Source organism: Pezoporus occidentalis, unplaced genomic scaffold, assembly GCF_034315485.1.
Source record: "Pezoporus occidentalis ecotype Australia unplaced genomic scaffold, CSIRO_AGI_Poc_V1 ctg108, whole genome shotgun sequence".
NCBI classification, from domain to species: Eukaryota; Metazoa; Chordata; class Aves; order Psittaciformes; family Psittacidae; genus Pezoporus; species Pezoporus occidentalis.
The window spans coordinates 4,332,049-4,357,892 of NW_026912865.1; the positions used below are offsets into that span (position 1 = coordinate 4,332,049).

A 25,844-nucleotide genomic window follows, 5' to 3' on the forward strand; every position below is an offset into this window, starting at 1 on the left:
TGAGATTAAACATTTATTTAAACAGAAATTCCAAACCACTCCACCCTTTAACCTTAAAAAACAAAACAAAACAAAAACCGACAATGACAAACTAGTTTTCAGCCAGTGTCAAAGCAGGCATAAATTGTGTTCCACTGTAACAACTCAGTAGCAATACTAGCAGGAGACCAACATATAGGGAGCTAGCACTGCAAGAAGGGGAGAAGTAAAAAGCGTTTGAAACTGCTCAAAAGGCACTTCTGCTCACTTGCCCTTCTATTTCCAGCCCAAGACAAAGGTGCTGCTTTAAACTGCTTTTTTGGTTGCATAGCTGGCTGGTGTGAAATCCGTGGTCTGTAACAGGCACAACCTGGATAGCGTGAATCCTCTAAGGCACATACGAGCTTGAAGAGCACAGGGCATCCTCCGTCAGGAACCCTCATCCTCCACTAGATCCAAAGGGAATCCAGTCTGTGCACCTAGCTTCCCAACTGCAGAGCATTGAGAAATGAGGATAGCAGTGCACTGCAGGAGAGCGACTCCCATCAGCTTGATGCTTGCTTACAGGACATGGCTCACGCTCAACTCTTCACTCCTCAAAGGCACTGCCACAACATGACCAACTCCATCATTTCCAACTGCAACAACTCTCAGGCCGGGACCCTGACCTGAGAACTGGCTCCAATGCACACAGCAGAAAAGAAAGCAGAGTCTCAAGGCCAACGGAGCGGCATGGCAGGGCAAGGGCACCCAATGTTCACCACCTCCCAGGAGGGCTGTCCTCCTGCCCTGCCTTCAGTAACAACGGATGGGCACACAGGTACGATCCTTGCTCTGGACACTGCATTGGAGAGACTGCAATTGATTTAGCTCCAAGATACTAGCAATAGGCACCAAAGAAGTATTTAAGGAGGGTAAGTTAAAAGCAAATAGCTTGGCATCCACCTCTAGAGACAAATGGGGAATGCTGGCATTCCTGGAACAGTCTCCCGAAAGAAGCAGTCCTGGAGAGGTGAAAGCATATCCAATTGCAACAGCCCTGAAGCAATTCTAGTGACATGTCACCGATGGGGACAGTCTCATGAAAACCACTCTCACAGCGAAGGTGAGAGGTACTCAGGACTCCTTAGAGGCTCCACATAAGGCAGGGGAGGCTAGCTGCTCCCAGGTATCCTACTAAGCCCATAAGCTTACTTCGAAGTCAATCTGCTAATACATTTCAGGGGAGCAAAACTTAACCTCATTTTCTATCAAGAAATGAGGAAATCTTGATCATCAGACCATGGCTCTTCCCATCTTCAAGTTTCCTGGGAAACCCTCTCGCTTCTAGAAAGAAGGTGAATTCCAGACAGAGACTTGATCATTCATGGTCACTGGGGAAGGCTGCATCCTGTGACTACGGCATTAATGACCTATTCTGGGTAAGAAACTGCATTCCAGCTTCATCAAAACACTTGAGTGGACAAACACCGATTCTTCCCACACCCACACAGACTGTGGGCACCAGCGGCTGAGCAGAACAGAAGCCAAGCAGGGAGCAGCTACAGCCTTAGGCCAAGAAACCAGAATGCTCTGCCACCCAAACCAAGCTGAACAGCTGGAGAAAGAAAGGGATGACTTCATCTGAGGCCCAGACACTTGTCACCTGGTTGGGAAGCAGGCAGTCTGAGAGCTAGAGATCCCATCTCAGACAGTCCCTGTTACTGCTATTGAAAACGACATGATTCACACATCTCGCTGTATTACCCAGAAGGTGGAAAGCTCTAGGCTCCCAGAATAAAGCCTTTAAACTCTGTCTATACAGGCCACTAGAAACAGCCACATGGCCAGAAGCTGTGCCTCATGGCCAGGGACACGGTGTCTACCATTATCTCCCTAAGAGGAAGATCTCCACTGCTTCCAGAATGAGAAGTTCTCTGCTCCCTCTGCCCCTAAGCAGAGGGGAGCAGTCTCACCAGCTGGGCCTTACCATGTGGTGAGGAGAGGATCCCAGTCCTTTGCCCCTCTGAAGCAAAGGTGGCGAGTCTTAGGGTTCAGCCATCTTAAGTACAAACCATGTCTCCTCCTCTCATCTAGAGATGCAGTGATGAATACTGGGGTCCCAAAGGCAGCTCCCAGGAAGCAGTGAAACAACGAAAGGGCCACAAGCCGCTACTGGAGCCATCGCCATAATGGGGCCATTTTGCCTCGTGTGCAGTTGACAGATAAGGTACAAAGAGGAGCTGCTGCTGCTTCAATCACTGAGCTGGCCTAGAGCTCAGCGGCCTTTCCCCTCTCAAACTCAGTCCTAGTTCATATCAGACGTACATGGGTGCTGCCCTGGAGCCTCCGGCCTCGCTCCTTGTCTGCGAGTGACCTGAAGCCAGGAAAGCCGCTCTCTGCATTCGGTTAGTGTGCTGTGAAGTTAGATGAATCCCAGTGGGCTCAGGAGACTAGAGGCTGGAGCGGCACGAGTCCGTTCCCAGGAGACACCAGGAATCTGAATCCAAGTCAGGTTTTGGATCCACTTCCATCTCCTCTTTGGCTGTCTGCGTTCCTCTGGAATGAAACTCCACCTGCCAAACACACAGCAGTTATCCAAACAGCTCTAGGACTAGCTGCAAAGAAGCCAGGAGCCATACATAGCACAGTTAACTGTTCTCCACAGCCATTTGGGACTCTCCGCATCTGACTACTTGTCCCTTCTCATGTGGAATAAGAAAGGGGGATCCCAAGTCCCTCAAGAGCTGGGCTCTCCTCACAGGAAACTGTGGTCTTGACTTCATTCCTCTAGCTACTACCAGAGCTTGCATCAGCAGCTCTAATAAGAGACGGGCACCATGTTCAAGCCCCCCCCTTTCTGTTCTAAGAAAGACATCTCTTAAGAGCTGCTTCCTTCTGCACAGCCTCCACAATCTACGCACAAGCACAGTGAGCCCAGAGGAGTCCTCACCTGCTGCATTCCCTCTGTCCTGCTGCAGAACTGCTGGAGCTGGGCACTTAGACGAACGGTTTCCTGCTGCAGCTTCTTCTGCTCATCCAGACACTGTAAGACCAGGGCTCGGAGGTGAGTCACCTCCACCTGCAGAGCACTGCACATGCAGCCTGCAGCAGGAGGTGCAGCCTTCCCTTCACTGCACGGCAAAGCTGGACTCAGGCAAGTAGGCTGCAGAGACAGAGGGAAGTCAGGCCAGTGGTGAGTGCCACTAACGTCCTCCTTCTTCTGAGAAAGCTGCTCCTGTACTCCTACAACCAACACCCACCTGGTTTACCACCCTTTTGCTAAGCTGGGGATCTGTTCTCTTGGTACAGAAATCTCCTGGAATAAGATAGTGTCACAGGTTGTAATTTCTCAGCGGTTTCCTATTATTAGTTCTCACAGCAATGGCTGCTTTCTATATTTCTCTTCTGTTAGGGGTCTGGGCCCTAGGTTCCTCCTTTTTTTTTTTTTTTTCCAATCTCATTAACCACATTTTTCCAAAGAACTGATCTCCTTCTTTTCAATCTGGCCAAGCCCCAGCTTTGTGTTCTAGATTCCTGTGAACTGTTCTCTCTGCAGCACCATCACTGATATCAACAGCTCTCTCTTCCTCATCCAGACAAACTAGGCCAATCCAAAACTCTCTCCTCAGCTCTCCCCATAATTCAGACATTGCCATTTACAGTCCCTGAGAGCTTCAGGCACACCTTCACTTGGGTAACATTACCCAGGGCTCCATCTGGGGCTTGTTTAATCCAACGGGTTCCTCAGAGGCCACTTTGAGTCCTTGAAGTTTCTGGTATGGGAGAGTCTCCTTCTCTGGCTCTGAAGATGCCATGCTCAAGGGAAAGGGGCTGTCAGGCATGGGGATGAATTCAGCGTTCTCCAGCTCCTGGGTACACAAAAAGCAGCACTGCCAGGCCTGCCTGCCTTCCTGCAGCTGGCTTAACCTCCTCAATCATCACACCAACCCCCTCTTGTGGTTAAAAAGGCTGAGAGGACTAAAGGGCTCCCCTTGTAGCACACTGCTAAGAACCTTTCAGATCATCTCTTACAGGTGGCAGTGGCCACGTGCTTTTCCCAGCCTAGGTCCCCATTTTAAGGCATTTCTGAAACTACATTACCTTCCGCAGCCAGCCAGGGCAGGAGCTGCTGTCAGCACTGTTGCCTCCCTTAGCTTCTGCAGTGCTGATCCAGCCCCCCAGCTCACGATCTGCTTCCATGGTTCCCCGAAAGCCTCCACTGGGATTGGGGGTCTCCACTTCCTGTTCATTATCTTCTTCCTCTCCTCCTCCAGTTGTGCAGCTCTGAGCCACTAACAAACAAGAATGAAAACTTTATACTCTTCCCACCTCTGCTATTCCTGTTGCCAAACACCACCTGGAGCAGAGAAAATGCAGAGATTTGGGTGCTATGGCCACAGTGAGAGCATGTGCTAGCCACATCTCCCTCAACAGCTTATCCGTTAATACTACCTGCAGGCCTCCCAAAAGGGCTTGTGTGCAGCAGCCTTTCACAGCTTCTCAGCTCCAGCCCTCCCACAGGTCCAAGAAACCAGATTCCATTTCTCCAGCAGCTGCCCCATAGCCCCCCTTTCCTTATCAGCTCCCTTCAGTGAATTCCTCTCAGCTTTTCCTTGTCAAATTGAAGTTCCTCAACTACAAAGGCCTCTCCGTATCCATGTTCTTCTCCTCTGTTTCAGCTCTTTCCCAGCTTCAGTCCATCCCTTCCCATGCACAGCGCCAACCAGATTTCCTGCACTGAGCTCTTCTGTGAAGCCTTTCAAATGCAGAGAAACCATGCTGTAGCACCAAACCACACCCCCTCCAAATAACCACCGAATGGACTTAAATTGCAGCTCCCCAGGGCACCTTACTCACCAGTTCCAATGGACAGGCCACTGCTGTTGGATCGGATTGTTTTTGAGTTTAACACCTTTTCTGCAAGGAGAGAAGCACACTTTCAGTTAAGAGTGCCATATGGAAAGTGAGACAACTCCTCCAAAGGCACACAACAAAGCCAGTGTTGCAGGTCTAGAGCTTAAGAGAGCTTGCCACGTTCTCCCACAGCAACTTGGCCTGTTCCCAGGCAGGATTTATAGTTAAGGTCCTGACAAGCAATACGTTGTCATAACCAAGATCCCAAAATTTCATTCTAAACTTACACTTACCAACAATGATGATGGTGTGCCAGCCACGACACGACAGGTCTGGGACGTGATGCAACGATCCAAATATTGGCCGAGGCCATGAGGTACAAATATCTGAGCCATGGGCTCTCTCGGTTGATGTCATTGCCAGACGTCCATTCCCACCATTACCCCAGGCAAAGATATGGTTGTCTGAGGAAAGAGAGATTCAGGAGCCTCAATTCCCACACTCTCTTGGCCTGGAATTGCTACAAGGATCACAGCCTTTCTGCTGTAACTGCTATCCCAAAGTATCTAACCCACCAGCTCCATTTTGCCCTTGAGAGAACAAACTTGGAACTAATCTAAAAGGCAGCCACCAAGCCAGCACTCTGCAGCCCCAGGGAGAGCAAATACTTGACACTGCACTGGGACTAACAGGGCCAGACAGCCCCAGTCTAGGAAGATTTCTTTATTTCAGTGCAGTGCCATAGGGGTAGTGTAGGAAAACGCTCAGTGGGAGTCAGTTAACCACCCTGCACATCTAGTTCAAAGGAAACCACCACAACTTTGCAAAGACCCACTCACCGTCAGTAGCAGCTATGGTGAATTCATCTCCACATGAAACCCTGATCACCTGCTTACCCCCCAGGGGGCCTCCCAGCAGGTTAATTCCCAGGTGCTTCTTATAGTCCCCAACACCAAGCTGTCCGCACTTGTTGGAGCCGAAGGTCAGCAGGCGGCCTCGCTCTGAGAGGAGGAACCAAGAGACAGTCACAGCAAGGGCCCATAGCAAATATTGGAAGCAGCCATGCATGCACAGAACCAGCAGTAACAGCCTATGACCAGGAAGGACTCTGGGGAGAAGCCTGCCAGGCTGGGAGGGGACAGTGCCAACCAAGAGGAATGGCTTCAGCCTGGGAACACCTGCCCCATTGCTCCCCTTTTCTGACGCTGGGACTCCTCACAGCCCTCTTACTGGTGTCACTTGAGCAATGCCTAAGTCAGTCATAAATGATTCCTCCACTAGCCCACAGCACGATTCTTGCCCCCAGCTTTTTTCTTCTTTTTTGCCCCTTTAAAGAAACAGGAAGGCTGGCCCAGAAGCTGATGTTGTTGCTTCAACTGGCCAAGAGGCCACACTAGTGAGAAACAGGAATCCTGGGTTCCTGGAGCAGACATAAGCCTTGCTACCAAGAGCACAACCCTCCATGTCAAGGGCCAGGCTGAAAGGGCTAAGCTTATGCAAAGTAATCCATCAACCAGCATTCACTTCTTAATATACAGGGCTCACCATCAATGGAAGCTGTGTGTGTTTTCCCTGGAGAAATGGTACGAATCTTGTAGAAGGACAGCTGCTTGGCCAGAGTAAGGGAAGTGGCATATGGCACCTCACAGTATGTCTGAGAAAAGACATGTGGGTAAACACAGAGTGAAAATACACACATTCATCAGCTAAAATCTACTCAAGCATGTCTTGGCAGACCACAACATTAACCTAGACAGTCCCAACACAGGTATGGTAAAGAACTGCCAGAATCCATGTCACTGGCTAAATCACCCTGGAGCAGCTCACTGTCTGCTTCACTACGAGGTATGACATAGGGCAGACAGGAAACAGAAACAAATTCCCTTTCCCACAATCCCAGTATCCCCTGTCTTGGACTGGAACTACCAAATCGGCACAAAAGCTAATGAACGCTTTGTCTCTGTCACAGAACCTCCATTCCCTCAATATACAGCTGGGAGCTGGAGCCAGGCACTCAAATGAACTTACATCATGGTTGATTATCCCTGATGTGCACTGATTCAGGCCCAGTTTGTTGAACTCGTTGAGTCCACATGCCAGTACTTTGCCTGTCTGGGTGAGCAGGAAAGTTCCATCACAGCCACAGTGAACGGACACAATGTTTAAGGTCTTTGGAACATCCACCTATGTGGAAGACATATATCCCAAGAAAATCAAAACCCCAACACCTACTGCATAGAAGCTGGAACAGGGAAACATGGGGTTAGAGCAGTGGTTTAGCTAGTCTGGGCACTGACAAAAGCCAATGCAGTTATTTTGAATGAAGGCACAAGAATATCAGAAAAGTCTACAGCATTCTGAAACTCTGGTCACAATGCCGAAATTCCAGGCATTCTAGATCTTGTGAGCAGACACCAGTGAGCCAGCATAGCAACGTGGTGCACAGGCATCCTGGCCAGCTGGGTCTACAAGCACCAGCCCCAGTCCACCGAGCAGGGCTCGGTCTGTGCTGTATGGGTGATACTGTGTGATCACAGTTATCTGGCAAATCCTTGGTGGTTTCTAACACCCACTGGGTTAGATTACCTCCATTACCCCTACCACTGCATTTCAAGAAGGTTTTACTTTCAACTCATCTTTAACTCATTATGTCAAATTCAAAGACTCCCAGTTGTTTGCACTACTGCAGCTTTCATCTACAAACTCAAGGTATGCCATGTGGTATTTCCTGCTATGATTTCGACCACATTAAGTTTGGCATTTCCAGTTCCAGTGTGGAGACCAGAGCAATGAAGCTCCAAGTCATGATGCTGGCTTGTCTGGGAGCAGTATGCCCCTCTGCTATGATGTCTAGGAAGAAATGCAGCAAAATGAAATGCGGAAGCAAAGTTAAAACCCTCACAAACTCTAATTTCTCAGGTGTGCCAGAAGAACACACCTGAGCATCAGGCAGTTTATATTAACAGTCAGCAATTAATCAGAGTTTATGCCCATGCAGATGTTAAGAATTAGTCACAGACCTACCTTCTGAGGGGTGTAATGATCTTCTTCTGAATCCAAGCCCAAGCGCCCTGCATCAATGAAAACACTGCAATGAGGAAAGGCCTTACAACATGCCCATCCCTAAGAAATGGTATTGCCTCTCCACAGCCCCAAAGGAATCTCCCTACAGAACTAGAAAACCCGCTCCTCTACATGCATCACTGCCTGCCAAGTCCCAAGGTGACCCAATCCCACTCACACTACAAGTGCCCTACCCACAAAGAAGCCAAGTGGCACCCTAGAACTTCCCAGAATAAAGTTCCAAGGGCTCAGGTCCCCATCCTTACAAGGGAAGAAAGCCCAAAAGAAGCAATGTTTTTTGCTATATATCCTCAGAGTATACCAGACAGCCCCCACTTAGGCCCTGCGTTACACACCTGCACCAACCCGCTTTCTGAAGCGGGCATGCCCCAGTGCCTTTAGGTTCCTACCGTACTCGCCACAGCCCCATGTATAGACTTCTCTGTTCCTGGTCAGCACTGCCACGTGGTTATCTCCACAAGAGACCTGCTCCACAGGGTTGGTAAGAAAGAAATCCAGCTGCAAAGGCTCAAGCACTTCAGAGCCATAAGCCTTGTCAACGCCGACGCAGCCATAATAGTCCGAGCCAAAGGCATACACCTGGCCCTCATCTGAAGGACACAATGGAAGCTTGGTCACACACACAAACTGTATTAGGCTGCACATTAACCTCTTCTGACACAGCCAGAGCAACCTCTTTTCTCTAAGTATCCTCCTCTTCAGTGCAGAAGATGTCATCAGGAGACTATGGAATCCTCTCTTGTTCACGTTAAGATGGATGACATTACACTACAACCTGCACCTATTTCAGGCCACCAGTGTCGAAAATTCTTGGGTTAAACCTGCCACCTTTTTCAACAGAAACCCACAAATTTATCCTGTGGCTCCCTAAGTCGCTCCTCCAGCACACTGAGCATCTGAGCTTATCTCTGTGAAACCTCTGCTTTTCTAGCACTGGCAAAATAATATGGAAACTACCTTGTTGAGAACTGTTTTTATGGGACAAGCAAGATTCAAATTCTTCCATAACTGACAACACATCTTTCAATCTAGGAGCAGAGTTACAACTAGAGATTGCTACCAGGTCTCGAGCTTTCTGAATTAAACAGCAGATCTCAGATACACATCATCTTTCATCACTGAGAGAGTCTTTCCCCACACAGTCTGGAAAGAGTTTCAAACACATTTACATCCTTCACTTCAGGCTCCTCTCTCTTTAATACAGGCATGTGCGGAGGCAACACATGCACTGGTAAGAGCAGGGACTCTGCACAGCCACAGGGGAGCTGTGCTCAACACCCAGCTTCATCACCAAAAAGGAGCACATCCTTAATAAAACACCCAGTCTTCTTGGGAGTCAATATCTTCCTCTGTATAATAACATTGACCTAGCTCCACTCCTGCACCTACTAGTCTCAAAACTAAGGGCTGAGAACCATACGGGACTATCTCCTTTGTGCGCTCTGCTAATGTTATTGTGACAGCAAACACCTCACCATGCAGCAAAGCCAGGGGACAGCGGTGCCCTTCAGCTCTCACCTGTGATGCACACTGTGAAATCATCTCCACAGGACACTTGGCGAATGGCTTTTCCCTGGAGCTTCTCAACATGCTTTGGCTGCCGGTAGGAGGCTCTGTCTCCATGTCCCAGCTGCCCGTGCAACTTGGTGCCCCCCTGCATATTCTGCAAGACAGAAGCGTCTGGTAAGGTTATGTATCCATGACCCCAGAGGTGGTCCCAAGTTAGAGCACCTCAAACAAGCAACGGAAGACAGCAAAGAGAAAGAGAAAGCGTGTTAGCTACTCCAGGGAATAGACTGTCATCTATGTGGGATAACAGCAGGCAACATTCTAAATGGCAGCGCAGGCTTTCAAGCCTGTTATGCACTAGCAGGGAGTGATCCTATCTCTGGTCACCAGATGGTGAGGAATCCCTGCTCCTTTCTCATCTGCCAAGCTACAGAACCCATTCCCTGCCAGAAGGACTGAAATTCATCCCTCAGTTTTGTGACTAACTTTTCTAAATCCTAACGACTGCAAAGAAATCCGTAACGTGAAACAAATGCCACAGAAGTGGCCAGACCTACCAATTCCACAGGAAAACCAAAACAACTCTGAGTAATGTTAAAGCTAAAACTAAAATATTAATAGCCAGCTGGAAGTTTTCACTGGCCATTCTTGCAGTAACACCTACCAAATGACTTTAAATTGCTCTCCTGTTTGGATCTCTTTCTCCTCTCAGCCACCTACCAGTATTTTCTAATCTGGTTTAACATATTCTGTATCATCAATACAACAGCCTGTGGAAGCCTGGAGATGCAGAACCCCTCCATGTAAAACATCATCTAAGCCTGAGAAGACTAGATTCAACTGTTTTAAATGCATTTACATACCAACATTTTTTTATTTGCTTTAAACTATCACAGAACTTCCACTCATCATAAAAAAAAAAACAGAGTTGTTTCATGTAAGACATCTCTGGTTTCATCCACAAGCTGCCTCTCAGATGATGTGTATTACAATAGGGTCACTCACCCCATCCGTTCTAATCTCTGACAACCTTCCTCTAAAATACGCAAAGCTGACAGAGCACCACAAAGCCTCCGGTGCATCCCTAATAGTCAGGAAGGGGAGTAAGAGATGTTTGACTCAGTGTCTAAGCCTACCACTCCACTGTCTACAATCCTCAAAAACTGGATGGTCATGGAAATGTCATGATGGAAAACTTCTCTCCAAAACACAACTTCCTTGAGACTCGGGTCCTAAAGCAGATGGCCTCACTGTGTCACTGTAATCAAATTGCTCCTTTTCCAAGCTTTTGGCTCATCTGATTCTAACAAATTCATCAATGCTCAGCAGTGGATCTGGACTCTCCCACCCTTACCCCTTCCTGCAATTTCTCTCACTTACCACCCAGGTGTAGAGTTCCTTCTCCACTGTCACCACAGCAAAGTGAGTGTTACCAGCACACACCTGGCGTGCACTGCAGCCACTTTTGATAGCATCCAGCTTCTGGGGGGTGGACTTCCCACCCCCCCAGACATACACCTCACTAGTGCGCGAAGTCACGACTGCAATGGGAGCCTCATTCACGGTACTTGACCTGCACAAGACCCGCCAGAACACACATGCAATAATGAGTTTGCATTCACTGTCATCACTTACTTTCCTACTGTTGTCCAGCAGTTTTCCCTTCACAACCATTTATGGGTTTTATCTTCACCAACTGTTCCTTTTTGTTGAGTGGCCATGAGGCCTCAACTGCTATACAGAGAACTCAGGATCTAACCTGCCCCAGAGCAGCAGAGAAAGCAGCCTCCAGGAAGCATTTTAAAAAGCCTACAATCCAGTTTGATGTTATTTAAAAATGATGGGCTTCCACAGAATAGCCATGGAGCTGTTCTCATTTGTGAGACATGACAGCTTTACCAACGGTCACAAAATCTTGCACAAACTACAGAAGCATCTAAAAGCTTCTAATCTCCCTCTCTCCTCTATATTTAAATGACAGGCTTCTATCCAAGGGCAAAACCATAACTCTTCAATCCAGTTAAGAATCAATTCACAAGCAGACTGCAAGATGGAAGTTGTGACCAAAGTTGTGACTGTTTGCAAGCAACTCATGAAACGGAACACTTCACAGAAAGTGTTCAGATATTACTTCCAAGTTTATGAGGAAAAAATACCAAATTCTATCTAACAGCTCAACAGAGAAAGAGCTATACATGTCACGGGAGCTACCTGCTTCACAGAGCAACCTCTGCATATATCCGGTTTTATGAAAGATATTTATATTCATTTGATATTCAACATTCAGACAGCCATATCCCTCCTGTTGAAGGTAACCTGCATGAAAGGAGGGATCTACATCACACTGTCAGGTATGTAGTCTGTAAAGACTACAACCTCAGTAGGACAGGTCAGAGCTGCATTGGACCTGCTGAGGTAAGGCTCCAGCCACACAAATAAGCAGGATATAAAAGACAGAATAAAACATGGGACAATTACCATGTAACAACAATGTCAAATTCCTAGCATTTAGGAATTAGAAACCTACACTATTCCATTAAGGTTGTCACAGACTAGCACTCTCAGCAAAGTTCCTCTCTGGGGACCTGTTCTCTCCACACTTCCTTTCAAACACATGCCCAAATAATTACCTTGGTCGCTTATTTGGCCCATTAAGCAGTGTGACTTTCTCTTCCATCTCCCTGCCAAAGGAGAAAACGCGTTTTAGGAAACAGTAACATTGCCCAAAGCAATTTGCTGACAAGCAGCACACACAGACTGCTTTCCTTTCCAATGGGAAGCTGCTCCCTCTTGGAGGAAATGTGACAGCTGTTTGCCAGCTCACAGCAATAGACAGTAAACAGGGCAGAAGTAATGTACCATAGAGCTACCAAGCTTCCAAGAGAGCTGAGAACAACAAACTACACATATTCCAGAATGGTGCCAACCAATACCCAGATTGCACAAGAATGACCTTAAATGGCTAAACATTACCAGGATTTGGGCTTTCAACCCTGCATACAGCAAGACAAAACTCAAACTTTGCTGACCACTAAGTAAAAGAATTTGGCATAAAGGACTAAGTCTGCTGGTTCCCAAAGCAACCAATGTGGGATGCAAACAATCCACCTTTCATAAAAAGACACTGTGTGCAGGCTGACGGTCAAACCAAGCTAAAGTGGACCATTTTCAATGCAACTCTCTCCAGAAGACGGAGACAACTAAGGGGGAAAGCGAGTGTCTCTGTATTGCATGATGTGTGTATTTTGAAAGGCCTTGTCCCATGATTATAGGAGGATCTCTGTGACCCTTCTTTCAAAGAGATTTAAAGAGCAGGAACCAGCATTCCTCAAAGGAGCCTCAGAAAGGGATGCCTCAAGGTTCTCAATACAATAGCTTCTAAGAGAAAGGGTGCAGAGACCTTTCTTACCATACCCATGCACCAACAGAATATTGGACCAGAAGACAGGACAGCAAGAAGGCACTTCTCCCCTAAAGAGGATGCAGTGTACTTCAGTAACTGCCTCACATCAGGCCAAATTAACTTCAGGACTTTGCTACAGAAGGATAAACACCACTAGTCTGCACAAACACTCCTGCTCTCCCCGACACCAGGTTCCAAGTTTCACGCGAGACCATCTAATTACCTCCTGCGTTTGCTGAGAAGGGGTTGGTCAAGCAATTCATCTGCAGTGGGTCTCTTCTCTGGATCCTAAAAGAAGCAAACAACAAGTCATTCCTTGGGAAACGCTCATCATCTACAACAAAATCTTGGGCCAGAAGACATCACTCAGGCCTGCATGGGCCTCCTTCCCTGACTCCTTTCAAAAGAGAAAGGAATTCATTCAAGTATTTGGGATGAATAGGAATTAATGCCGGGGATGTGCAGGAGGGGCCTCCAGGCTCTGAAGGTATCAATACTGTGTTTGCTTTCAAGAAATTAATTCCCTTCAGAAAGACAAGAGTCAAAGTCAGAATGACAGAACCTTAAGAGATTGTACTGACATGATGCTTCCACCTCCTCAGCACTGCATCACAAAATAATTGCTTCTGCCAGCCCACTAAGTAATTGTCATCAGAGTAAACTCACTACTCCTCCAGAGCCTGCATGACTGAATGGCATCTGGAGACAAAGCTCTCAGAGGACCGAAGGAAGCCTTAGTGATGCCTCAGGCCTCACAGAAATTACCCTGCATCAACAGCCCTCATGCTGGAATAGGCATGCTGCTCCCCCTCACCCTGAACACCATGGCTCAGGCAGCTGGAAAGGGGTGTCTGAAAATTAAAAGTATTTCACCGACCTGATCAAGGCAGGAATTCACCATCTGGATCAGTTCCCGGGAGTAGACAGTGGAATCAACCTCCATGGCACGATTTCCTTGAACAATCTTCACACAAAGGTTCAGGGGATTCTAGGCAGAAACCATGGAGTTGGATAAGGTGTCCAATGGGAAGAGATGCTACAGGCCACTATTATTTTCTTCCTGCTCCTCTAATCTGGACACATCCTTCTTCCCTGCCTAGCAGTTCTCCAGAAACCTAATAATAATTCCTGCAGGAGCAGTATCTCTGATAGCTGGGACTCGGTGGAAAAGTCCAGCTTTTCACCAGACTCACTAACAGCAGGGTGATGATAGGTTTCTCTCTGCATCGAATCTCCTATGCAGCATATTGCCCCACAAGCAGCAAAGTTACTGAGGACTTGGTAGCCATGATGAGAGGAAGTCAGGAAAGGATGGCATTTTCACGTTGCCTCTTTAACAGTTACCACATCGCGCACCATGGTAGCTAGCAGCTTTTCCCATCTCATGGCACAAGCTGGCAAATCATATACACCAGCCAGCAATGCTTCCTTTCACCCTCCCGATGCCAGATTGACCACACTTCTCTTGCACCCAGACTTCAAGAAAGGGTAACAGGATTAAATCCTATAATATCAGAAGGCTGCAAGTTTTTGCTACAGAACCCTGCACAGAAAATTCACAGCTAGTAATGCTGGGAAGACAAACCAACCAACTACAATCACTAACTTCCTCCTTGTAAAGAAAAGGATGGTTCATTCACACCAGTGATACAGATTAGCACAGCTTGTGGCTGCAGACTATGGTGGGTTTGGCAGAAGTTAGAGAGGCACCTGCAGTGCAGGATAAAAGAAATCACGCAGGCATTTTCTCTGGCACTCCCAGGCCACTGCCTTCTTAATTAGCAGATTTAAACAACAATGAAAGAAAAACTTGAGTTAAGAAAGCTATGAGCCAAGTGTGAATCTCTGGCTGATAAACAATGAGGTTATGCAGTCCATCCTGGGCTGCAGACTTACAGTAGCATCAAAGGTCCTCTTCAGAGTAAGCAGCTCAAAGATGACACAGCCCACAGCCCAAATATCTGATTTGAAGTTGTATTTCACACCCTGGCAGAGTTCTGGGGACATGTAATATGGAGTTCCCACCAGCTAGGAAAAGAAAACAAAACAAAAACATTCAAAAATTACAAATGATCCAGCAGCCTTCAATTCAGGAGCTCTGTATCCATCATGTTCACACAGGCCCATGAGCATCAGAGCTAGATGCAGCCCTGACATTGCACTGAAGTGACACATACGACACACCCCACCAACATGCTGAGCGATGGGAAAAAGAAGCACACTTCTTCCCTTCTCATCCACAAGCCTGTGCCTCTGTTTCTTAAGAAGATCCTGGATCTCTGCTCAGCCCCTGATGTGCTATGTATTTCTCAATGAAGTAATAGTCTTAAGAACACAGCAAGGACTTGCCCCTCTCTTAAAAATACTACATTTAAGAGGTAACCAGGGGCTTACATACTGACCAGGCATATGGAAACCCTCATAAGTGGTTGAAGAAAACAGCATCTAGCAAAGCTTCCAACCATGGATTTGAAGACACGCTTCCTGATCACAAGGTACTGCCAGAGCAAAGGCTACTCTGTCTCTGATGAAAAAGAGGTTACTTTTGGCTCAGTAAGTTAAAAAGTGGCTTGAGTCACACCTGAAAGGCTTTGGCTTCAGAAGTGGGCTTTCCAAAACCACTGGTTTAAAATAAACAACCCCCACCACACAAAAAATCCCCAAATCCGGCACTTAAATACTGAAAACTTCCCAGGTACAACTGAAATAGGGATGTTGCTCGAGACAGAACAAACATGACAGGTGCAAGAATAAAGGTGCAGGATGAACAGAGCTCATTCCCTAGCAAGGAATTAGACAGCAAAGTAAAATGAGAAAGAATTCAGAAGAAGGGGAAATATTTATAGTTGCCCTCTTTTCAAGTCTCTCAGCAAAGCTCTGAGGGAATCTTGCCCTTCATTAGGCTCTTCTAGTACACTAGATACCTAATGGGTACATTCAGAATCTGCTACCTCCCTTTCATTTCCTGTTACAGAGTGTGACAGCCACAGAGCTAGAGGAGTCCTAGCCACAGGAACATTTAGAAGCACAGTATAATATGGAGAACTAGGACACTGCACCTAAGCCTTGTTTTAAGCAAAGCATTACATAAGCTTTCTGTAAGACTGACACATATTTTCTGTATCTTTTTTGGTAAATGGGAGAAGGAATGATAAACTGAAAAATCCAAGTTAGTGAGCAAGACATAAACGTTTTACAAAATCATAATCTGACTGTTACAGATACGGACAATAACATGCCCTGCACTCATTTCACAAAAGAAGACTTCCAGACTGCCACTGGCCATTAGATAGCAAATTGAGCAACTAGCCCAGAGCACACCCAGCACATACAGAATGAAAGATGATTTAAGATCAGTCGTTCAAAATTTTTCTGAAGTGAAAAAGGGGGAAAAAAAGCTTGCATGTGCAGATGCACACACAAACCAGGCAAAACCAAACCTGGAAATTCACAGCACAGACCGCACTTTCTTTCAAAGCCAGGTGGCCATGAAAAATATGACAAAACATAAGTCGTTTTGCTGCAAGGGCTTTATGCAGTAGCCCTGAGTTCCCACTGACTGTGCAATTATACAGTAGCATGCATGTTCTGGAAGGAGGTTGGCAAGTATTTAACTACACATCCTAACAGAACACCAATAGCTTGCCTTAAATGTAATAATAGGGTCTGGTAAGAGGAAGTGCAAGCTGTCTCGCATCCCAAACTATAATAAAGGCCTCTAGCAGATAGGAGCTTGAGACAATGTCTCCTTTTTTAAGCCTAGAGCTCATCACAGAAATTTATGGAGCTGGGAAATCCAAGCCAAGCCTTTCAGGTGCCTGCAACAGAGTTCATCCTGTATTATTAACTCTGGCTGCAAAAACACTTTCTGGAAGGGTCTGGAACAAAGCCAGGCTTGACAGCCTTCTGGTAGAATTAATCTCTCCTAAGAAAGCTTTGTCCCCCTCCAAGAGCATTACCAATAGACTATATCTGTGGTTACTCTAAGAAGCACAACTGCCTTGCTTGCTTCTTTGTAATTCAGCTCAGAATCCAAATATTAAAAGAGACAGGAGATCTATCTATGGCACAGTGCAATGACAGGCAAGCACATCTGAACTACCCAAGATCCAGCTGAGGTAAAATACTCCTATTAGTACAGGGGCATGACCAAATTAATTTAATTTGCTAAGTTGGGCTTAACTCACCCAGAGGAATAGTGCCATACGGATATGACTGTACTGCTCTCCCTGCACCTCTGGCAATACTGCCGTCATATAATGTAGATTCACCTTTGGAAGTACCAAGCCTAGGTACCAGTGAAAGAAAAGCAGTGCTGTCTAGCATGGCTATATTGGCACAATTCCATGCCCACAAGTGGCACTTATCTTTGTCTACTACTGCTTTGCACAGACAAAAACCTCCAAACGGCAACCTGAGAACAAGGATAACTTCAGGCTACAACACACCAGCAATTATGCCAATGTTAGTAAGGTAACATTGAGGGAAATGAGAGGAGAGTGAAAGGAAAACTACAGAAAACAACCAGCAAGAATGTACAGCATCCCTGATCTTCTGCAAGGCATGCAGAGATGAAGGAAAAACACACCTCAAGTTTGCACACAAAGGCAGCAGATACTCACAGTCTCAGCCATAGAGTACTCAGAGTTCAGCTTCTTCGCCAACCCATAGTCCCCCAATTTAATCAGGTTTGCCTTGGTTAGAAAGATATTTAATGTCTTTATATCTCTGAAAGAAGAAAAAGAAATGCAGACACACCAATGTATCTCCAGATTTCAGTTTTCCACACATTATTATACCTCCCCCCAAAATGAGGTACTTGCTACTCTATTTTCTCTCACACACACAGAGCTCTCCAAAGGCAATTTGATCCCAAGTACTGGCGCAGTAACTGTAGTTATCCATATTTTATCAAACCACTGAACAAACTCGACACACTCTAAACAGCTCAGGCTCCAGACGCCTATATAAAGGCCACAGATCAAAGATAGCTCTTTCCCCCCTCTCAGTCTCATCTTGTATGAAGGTCATTATGCAGTCCTATTTTTCCTGTTTTATAAACAGACCTAAGCCAGGAGTCACTGAGCTTACCAAAACCATAAATGTATGCATGAATATGTAAGTATGCAAATAAAACACAGAGAGTGTGAAGCAGACGACACTCTAGAACTTAAACATAACATCCCTCTACCTCAAGCCTCAAGAACAACTCTTTACAACATGACATACTACACCCAGAAAATCAAAACACTGATCAAAAATGCTGAATTCTGAAACTCCTTGAAAACACTTTCTCCCAGACAGAATAATTTATATGTAGTTTCAGAGATCAATACAAGAGGCTGTAAATACGGAGAGGAAGCCCCTGCAGTATGATATGCTTCCCATGGCCAACACCTCATAACACCCCCTTTTCCTAACGTACCAACAACTTCCCAGTGTAGATCAGGACATCAAGTAAAGTAGCACTTTGCATTCATCCACTTGGGGCATCGCAAAGTCCTGGGTCACTCTGACAATGTCTGCAGCAGAAGGAAATCACTGCAAACATTTAAATAACTGTTCAATTTGTTATTATGGAAGGATTTGGGGCCACACAAGTTCCTAGACTGTGAACCCTGCTGTGAAGATGGGCAACAGATGTGGTAAGCAGGAAATCACTGCAAAGCAGGACAGACACAACATCTGCTTTAGGCCAAAAATTTAGGCACTACTTTGTCAAGTGTAGGGTACCAACCCTCCATTAGGAAGGCTTCCAACTAGCAAAGATTCAGCATGGCAGCAACCAGGATGTTATCCCACAGAAAACTTCCTCACATGGCTATGCTCAGTTAGAGAAGGATGTTGTGAGGCACACAATCCAACCATGCTGGGAAGAGCTGCCCACACGTGGTACTCCACAGAACATCATGGCCTCCTTGAAGCACACATGAGACATAAAATTTATCCCTCCCAAACAGAAAAGGGCAACAGAAAAAGGTAATTATATCCTCATTGAAATCTCAGTCAATGTCAAAATTACCATTACAAGCTAACAAGATGTATTACTTCCTTAAATAACAGGCCAAAGAAATGAGATTCGGCCAAATGCAGGACAAATCTCAGTGATTATACTACAGCAATGCACCAATGCAAAGTCTTCATCACTGTTAGCTTCTAGGAATTACAGAAGGACATCCATGTTGGTTTGAAGCTATTTATTGCAGAGAGGGTAGGAAGTACCTTTGGCCTGGGATAACTGTTCTTTCTACCCACTTTAGCAAACATCATTTATGTGCTATGGCAATAAAGGGCCAATTTATTTCCTTCCTGCATGTATTAACTCTTTGTTCACAAAGCGGCAGCATCAAAGACAGCAATTCTATCTCATATACGAAATTTCTTGCATGTTTATCACAAGACTGTTTCCAGCCCAATAAATTCTTTACAGAAGGGATACTTAACATCTAGGCAGTCCAATTATGCTTTGGAGAGATGCTCAGTGCTTGCTTTAAACAGAGAAGCAAAGGCTACTTAAAGGATTTCTGCACTTACTCCAATGAAAGCACTGATTACCTTAGCATTACTGCATGCCACACTTACCTGTGAAGAATTCCTGCTCGATGAATGCAGCTCACAGCTGATGCAATTTGAAAGAGATACCAAACAACCATCTGCAAAGGTCGAAAGAAAAGCATTATTTGAGGCTTGCAAAATCCCAACAAAATACCAAACCCCGTATGTCCCTGTCACAGAGTCACAGCAGAAAGTCCTGACTGGACCATTTAGATGCTCCTACATGAGTATGAAAATACAGAATTTCCTGGTTTGGAAATCTCTGAAAAGACATTCCAAAGGTAGATTGTCTTAGTGCCATTCATAGTGTCTGTCCTGACAAGCGTCACAGGATTCAGTGAGTGAAAAGACTTATGAATGACAGCCGACAACCATCTGGGAAAGATCTACAGTTGGGCTTTCTGGCATATGAACTGTAACCATTTAATATTCCCCATGAGACAGAAGGCCTTAAAAGTCATTATGTAAGATAAATAAGAATAATCATTAACCACCTCAGTTTGAGGTGGAAGCAGATAGCAGAAAATAAGTTTAAAAAATAGAGAGAAAAAGGAACAAGGATAAAATAAATGTCTATGGTGGGACAGATTCAAGGTAATTACTCAGAAAAGAACCTACAAAATGCTTAAGAAGAGAGAGAAGTTGAGTACCAACTAGGAACAAACACAGGAAGAAGTTTTAAAGTTAAATGTTAGCCAAGACGAGAAGCTGACCAAAGTCAGTTGAGCGCTTTCATTCGTTATTCCTCCCTTCCAAGCTTATACTGCTTATGGACAGACAAAAAGGAAAATAAAAAACCTTTCATTAGTCCATAAATGCTTGCAATGTTCAACAGGAGAGAAGGATGCCAGTCCCAGACATACACAGAAATTCCCTCCTACCAGCACCATGGAAAAGATATTGTATACTTGCATAACCAGGCAAATCCCCAGAACATTAGTCCAGCCCCACTGCTCCCTCAAACAAGTCCAATTACCTCTTCTTCAAATAACTTGTCTTTCTGCCGCAGAATCTTATCATAGAGGTTCCCTCCTGTAATTAGAAGTGAATGAGAAGACAGAGAGGTTCATCTTGGTTAATGGTAGCAATTACTCTGCTCAGGTACTACTGGGAATACTCAAATCTCCTAAGGGATCTGATGAATCACAACAGCTCTTCCTCAGCACTTCTCACTTAAACTGGTCAGGCACTCACAAAATTAAGATTTTTATAAGAACTTCACTGGCATATCTAAGCTTAAGCAGCGATGATTCTTCTATAACACCACCATTCACTACTATGCGAAAAGTGAATCTGTAAAACAGGCTAGCAATCCCTACTTTTTACCTGTAAGTGCTTCCTGTAATACATTAACATTTATAACCTGTTCACCAAGTTATGAGAGATTGTCCTGCTCAGCGTTATATATAAATATGTAATACATTAAAAAGGAGAAAGAAAATAATTGTAAGTTCAGATAGTCCCTGAAAGCACAAGTTGCTGCCTTTCCCCACTTACTGCCCAGCTCTGACCCGCCTTTCTCCTTCATCTGCCTTGTCAAACACATCAGTGCAGAATTCAGAAGGCCTTGGCAACAGCAGCATCACTGACAGAAGCCTGGAATCAGCAGACTCTTCGGGGCACCTCATAATTTCAAGATGGCAGACTGAATATCAAAGAGCTGAAAGAAATGATGCTGAGAGCTCCAGGCAGCAAGATTCCTTGTCAGATTAGTATCCTACCAGTAAACCCCAAATCTCTGATCACATCCTGTTGCTATTCCATTTTCCAATTATCATATATTATATTCTAATACTACAGACCGCCAGGCCCTTTCTATTCCCATGGGTATGGTGCAAGACAGCTTTCTGCTGTATTTCCATGGGCCTGTCAAGTTGAAGACATCCAAGCAATGGTTGCAATGGCTCCTTTTCCTCTTCAGGGGATTTTTTTCTGTACTAGTGAGATTTTTACTATATTCTAGTTAAGATTCCCTTTGCTTAATTTCTTCTCATTCAGCCTTGCTATAACCTCTCAGCATTTCTCTTTTCTGCCTTATGCTCACATTTGCAAATTATCTACAAATCACAGTGACAATTTAACCAAAGTATTCACTTCTGCCTCTTCTTCTGAACCCTCTTCCTAGCAATTTAGGCTATTCAGGCTTTCAGTGAATCCTGTCCCTCATCTATTATTTTTTGCCATCTTTTTCACAGCTCTTCTGAACCAGAGCAGAACAACAGGTACTACGTTGCCAAAATCTTACACAAGGAGGCAAATTAGCTCGACTCAGATAACCAATATGTCTACGCACACATACTAAAAAGAACCAATTATTTCTTTAATCTAATCACATCTTACCTTCTTTCACATGGTTCTCTCTTCAGCAAACATATTTTGTAGGATATTTATTCCCAAATAGATTTCAGATGTATTTACTGATGATATCCCATGATAAATCCAAGTCTTATGGTACCATGATATATATATTCAGAACTATAGGCAAATAAATCAGTAACTTGACTTTCTCCCCTGTAAAACGGGGACAAAATCTACCTAAATTTGAAAGTCTTTTCTAAATCTCCAAGACAGATGTGCCAATTAAACAGTCAGAACTCTGGATTCTGAGGGTGTCTGACAGTGACTAGTTCAGCTTTACTTTAAAAATGACTTATAAATATCTTGGACTTGTACACCTTAAGAAAAGCCACGTAAACAACTATTAACACACTGGCAGAACCAATATCTGTAAGTCTAAATGTGATTCCCTCTTTCTCATGTTTCTAGTTCTACACCACTTAGGCATATTCAGGCAATGCAGGCCATATACACGTCTTGGTTGTTGTCCCAGAGTAAAACAAACTGTTTAGAGACATTAGCAAACACGCACACACATCAGTACTATGCAGCTTCTCTCTACGACCTCAAAGAAACTTATAATGGCCCTAAGCATACAGTCTTTTTGAAGCAGCTAAATAACTCGCACAGAGTACTCCTAAAATAAATGGTGCATTGAAGAGCTAACATTCCCTTATTCTTGCACCGGATTCCACTGTGAATAAAACCAAAAAGCAGAGAAGCAGAAACGGCTTTGGTTAACCTGCCAAACAGGGTGTTTGACACCCCTCTAGAATACCTTGCACGACTCCACTGTCCTTTCCAACCTCTCCCAGTGAAAGCAATCTGTTCAAAATGATTACAACATGATGATTGCCACTTCCACCAAAAAAAAAAGTTTCTGCTGATGAGCCAAGGCTTAACATAACCCCCAAACACACAGAGGATACTCAGTCCCACTCATCCAAATAGGAACTATACTGCATTTCTAGGTAGGTACTCTGTTTCAGCCGTACCAGCTGCATATCACCTCCTCTTCCAGTTGTGTAAGAGCAGCTGCTACTCACACCTTCACATCAAATCCTTGTACCTCTCCATCTCAGCTAGCACTGTTTCCACTGCAAACTCCAAACAATACCATGTGAATTACTCTTGGATGGAATTGTAAAGTTTTCTCCACCACCAGAAGGACCAGATTTATATATATATTTTTATGGTAAATGTAGAAGCTGATACCACAACTCAGGAAGAAGTCCTGACTACAGCTTTTTTAAGCTTTGATTTATAATTGCCAAATGGAGGGGTCTTTTTAAGTGATGCTACTGAGAAACAGCCCTACTCAACCCAGTACTCTGTACTGGCAGGGCCCTCACAGTCTTTTCCCACTGTCCTCCTAAAAGAACACAGCAAGATGCAGTAGAAATATATATTCCAATAACCCACTTCTTCCACTGCACCGACTCCAGAAATCACCTAATGCCTGAACTGCCTGCACTAACTACTGGGCTTCTTTCCTTGGCACCTGAAGCACCAATCAGTCAGAAGGTTTCTCAATCCCATCTTCAGGAGCTATGCAGCAGAATTCTCCTCTGCTCCCTAGAGGACATCCCAGGAATACTCCCTGCAGGTTCTGCAGGAGGATGGCACAGCAATGTGGCAGTCGCCTGTTTGTAAGTGGGATTAGGGGGTCTCACCATTACAGTATTCCAGCTCAATCAGCAGCGTGGTGTTATCCATGAAGTGATTGTAGTACGCGATGATGTTCTCATGCTGCAACAGTGCGAGGATCACAATTTCATTCAAGGCATCGCGACGCTCCTTTTCTGACAGCCGCGTCAGGTCCACCTCCTTCCACACTACAAGTGAGTCATCCTGAAACACAAAAACATCTTTTAATTCAAACCATGCCACTAAGAACAGTATGTGCCTTTATAGCAGGGCATTCAAATTTCAGGAAAGGCAAAAAGATTTTACCTCTTACAGATTTCAGACAGAGATTCTTCACAACAGTAAGTTTTAAAGGTTTTTTTTTTTGTTGCTAGGAATAGCAATGGCCTGAAGCCATCTTTCTAACTGGCCAGCACTCCTTTGGGGAGGAAATTCACCATAGAAGCCGTATAACAAGGTTTCCAAGGAAAGACACAGAGTTTTCTTTGTTTCAATAAAGACTAGACATACTCCAGTTCAATAAAAGGAAAACAGTGTATTTCCAATCCCAAATCTGCAGATATTGTACCTGGCCATAAGCCATTACAAGTACCCCAAAATACCCAGGTAATCTTAAAAAAAAAAAAAAAAAAAAAAAGAAAGAAAGAAAGAAAAAGGAAACTAGAACAAATTTAGTTTGACCTTGTTGGGCCCATCCACACTGTCAGACACGCTATGAGTGATCTGCCCAGGGAACAGTGTTCACCTACAACTGTTTGAGCTGTGTCACCTCAGGGTGGCCTTCCCCCAGGAAAAAGCCTGAAGAACTTCCCTTGGGAATCAAGTCAAGTGCTCTTCTCTGACAGCCACTAAAAACCACAACTACAATTGAACTGAATGCGATTAAAGGACTTGGGAGCAATGGGAGGACTGGCTTTTCAGTCAGTTTCCCCTGACTATGCTGAAATGCTGATCACGCAAGAGAATTACCTGTATGAGATGCCCCCATGTCCTCTGTGACTGGAATAAAACATAGAAAAATGAGGAATCTATTAGCATCAGAAGAGCCTCCGTATGTCCCTATGAAACTTTAAGGTGACCAAGAGACTGGTGGCACTCAAGTATGCCAAAACCCAAACCCTGTGCCCCTCGACACTGAGGGCCGAAGTCACCGCTCCGCACCAGCGCTGTTGCCGGGGCTGTCACTCGCGGGGGGAGCCCCTCTGCGATTCTTCAGACGCCGGCGCCTCCAAGCACCCATCCTCCGGAAACCGCCCCGCTCGCCCTGATAGCGGTCCTCGGAGCAGCCCCCGAGACCCCTTCCTCGGGGGAGAAAGAGAAGGAAAAGGTGGAGAGGGCGAGAAGGCCTCTCTCCCGCTGCCCGGTGGGGGTCCAACCCGGCCCGGCCCGCCCAGCCCCCGGGGCAGCCTACCTCGGTGCGGCGGTAGAGGGTGGCCTCGCCGAAGGCGCCGCGGCCCAAGGTGCGGATGGGGATGTAATGCAGCTCCTCCTGCTCGCCGGGCAAGCCGCCGCCGCCGCGGGAGCCGCCTCTGCCCGAGGACTCGCTGCCGAAGTCAGAGCTGATGGAGTCGCAGTGCCGCTCGTACTCGCCCAGCGACATGGCGGTGGCGCGGCCCCGCTATGGCCCGGCTCTCCCTCAGAGAGGCCCGACAGGTTCCATGCTGGCTCCCAACCACGACCCGGAACCGCTTCCTGCCGCCGCGACGACCTCCGTGCTCCCGCCTCCCGAGGCCGCCGGGCCCCGCCTGCCGCGAGCGGCTCCAAAATGCGCTGGAGGTAGAGGGGTGTCCGGTACCCGTGTCGGTAGTAGGGCACGGGGCATCGTCGGAACCCAGAACGAAGCGCAGGCTGCCGGAGCCTCCTCCACCTTTTCTTCCTGACCCATTCCCGCCACCGCGAGAAGCCTGCACCAGCACCTCAGGTCTAAACAGAGACGTTGTTTTACTTCCCTAGAAGTCAGGAGTTCAAGGTTATTTTCCTTAAACGCTCTCAGTTTATATTTCGATAATCAAAAAGGTCAGGTTGGACGGGGATTTGAGTAACGTGGTGTAGTGGAAGGTGTCTGTGCCCATGGCAGGGGGGTTGGAACTGGATGATCTTTAAGGCCCCTTCCAACCCAAATCTGTGATTCTATGGTATCTATGGAAAACTGCCTGAAGTAATTGATTTCCATCCAAAAAGTCATTACTGTTTCTTAGCACACAGATGTTAATTTTTCTTGTTGCTTAACCGTACCACGCACTATATGCATTACTGAAACACCCCAACAAACACCACGGCTGTATCCCAGGCTCAGAGGTCTGCTGGGAAGATGAAGGCACCTGCAGTGGATAGACATTTCACACCATTAATAAAAGGTAGCAGTGTCCCTTACCTTGACACTCATGGTTTGTGACTTTTCTCTCTAACCAAGATGAAAACTTCAGAAATAACATTTTCTATCTGGAGCTGCAATAACTTCTCTGTTGTAAAGAAGTACTAGCAACATTAGCCT

At 45.8% G+C, this 25,844-nt stretch overlaps 1 protein-coding gene across 2 annotated transcripts; it reads right to left on the reverse strand.

The window, feature by feature from the left end:
• NEK9 (NIMA related kinase 9) lies at positions 1-25,079 on the reverse strand. Of its 2 annotated transcripts, XM_062624234.1 has the most exons (23): positions 24,762-25,079; positions 24,320-24,349; positions 23,377-23,554; positions 20,343-20,398; positions 19,394-19,464; positions 17,434-17,539; positions 14,708-14,839; positions 13,689-13,799; positions 13,035-13,099; positions 12,039-12,089; positions 10,789-10,981; positions 9,418-9,562; positions 8,289-8,489; positions 7,840-7,886; positions 6,844-6,999; positions 6,361-6,469; positions 5,655-5,816; positions 5,109-5,279; positions 4,819-4,878; positions 4,063-4,253; positions 3,666-3,830; positions 2,912-3,124; positions 1-2,534 (listed from the first exon to the last, which is right to left on the reverse strand). In XM_062624234.1, the coding sequence occupies exons 1-23, from the start codon at positions 24,948-24,950 to the stop codon at positions 2,412-2,414; spliced, it is 2,925 nt and encodes a 974-aa protein (XP_062480218.1). In that variant the 5' UTR covers positions 24,951-25,079; the 3' UTR covers positions 1-2,411. The 2 variants fall into 2 exon arrangements, with proteins under 2 accessions (XP_062480218.1, XP_062480226.1); XM_062624242.1 differs by lacking the exon at positions 24,320-24,349 and having other exon boundaries at positions 24,762-25,076.
• Between the last annotated feature and the right edge of the window lie 765 nt (positions 25,080-25,844).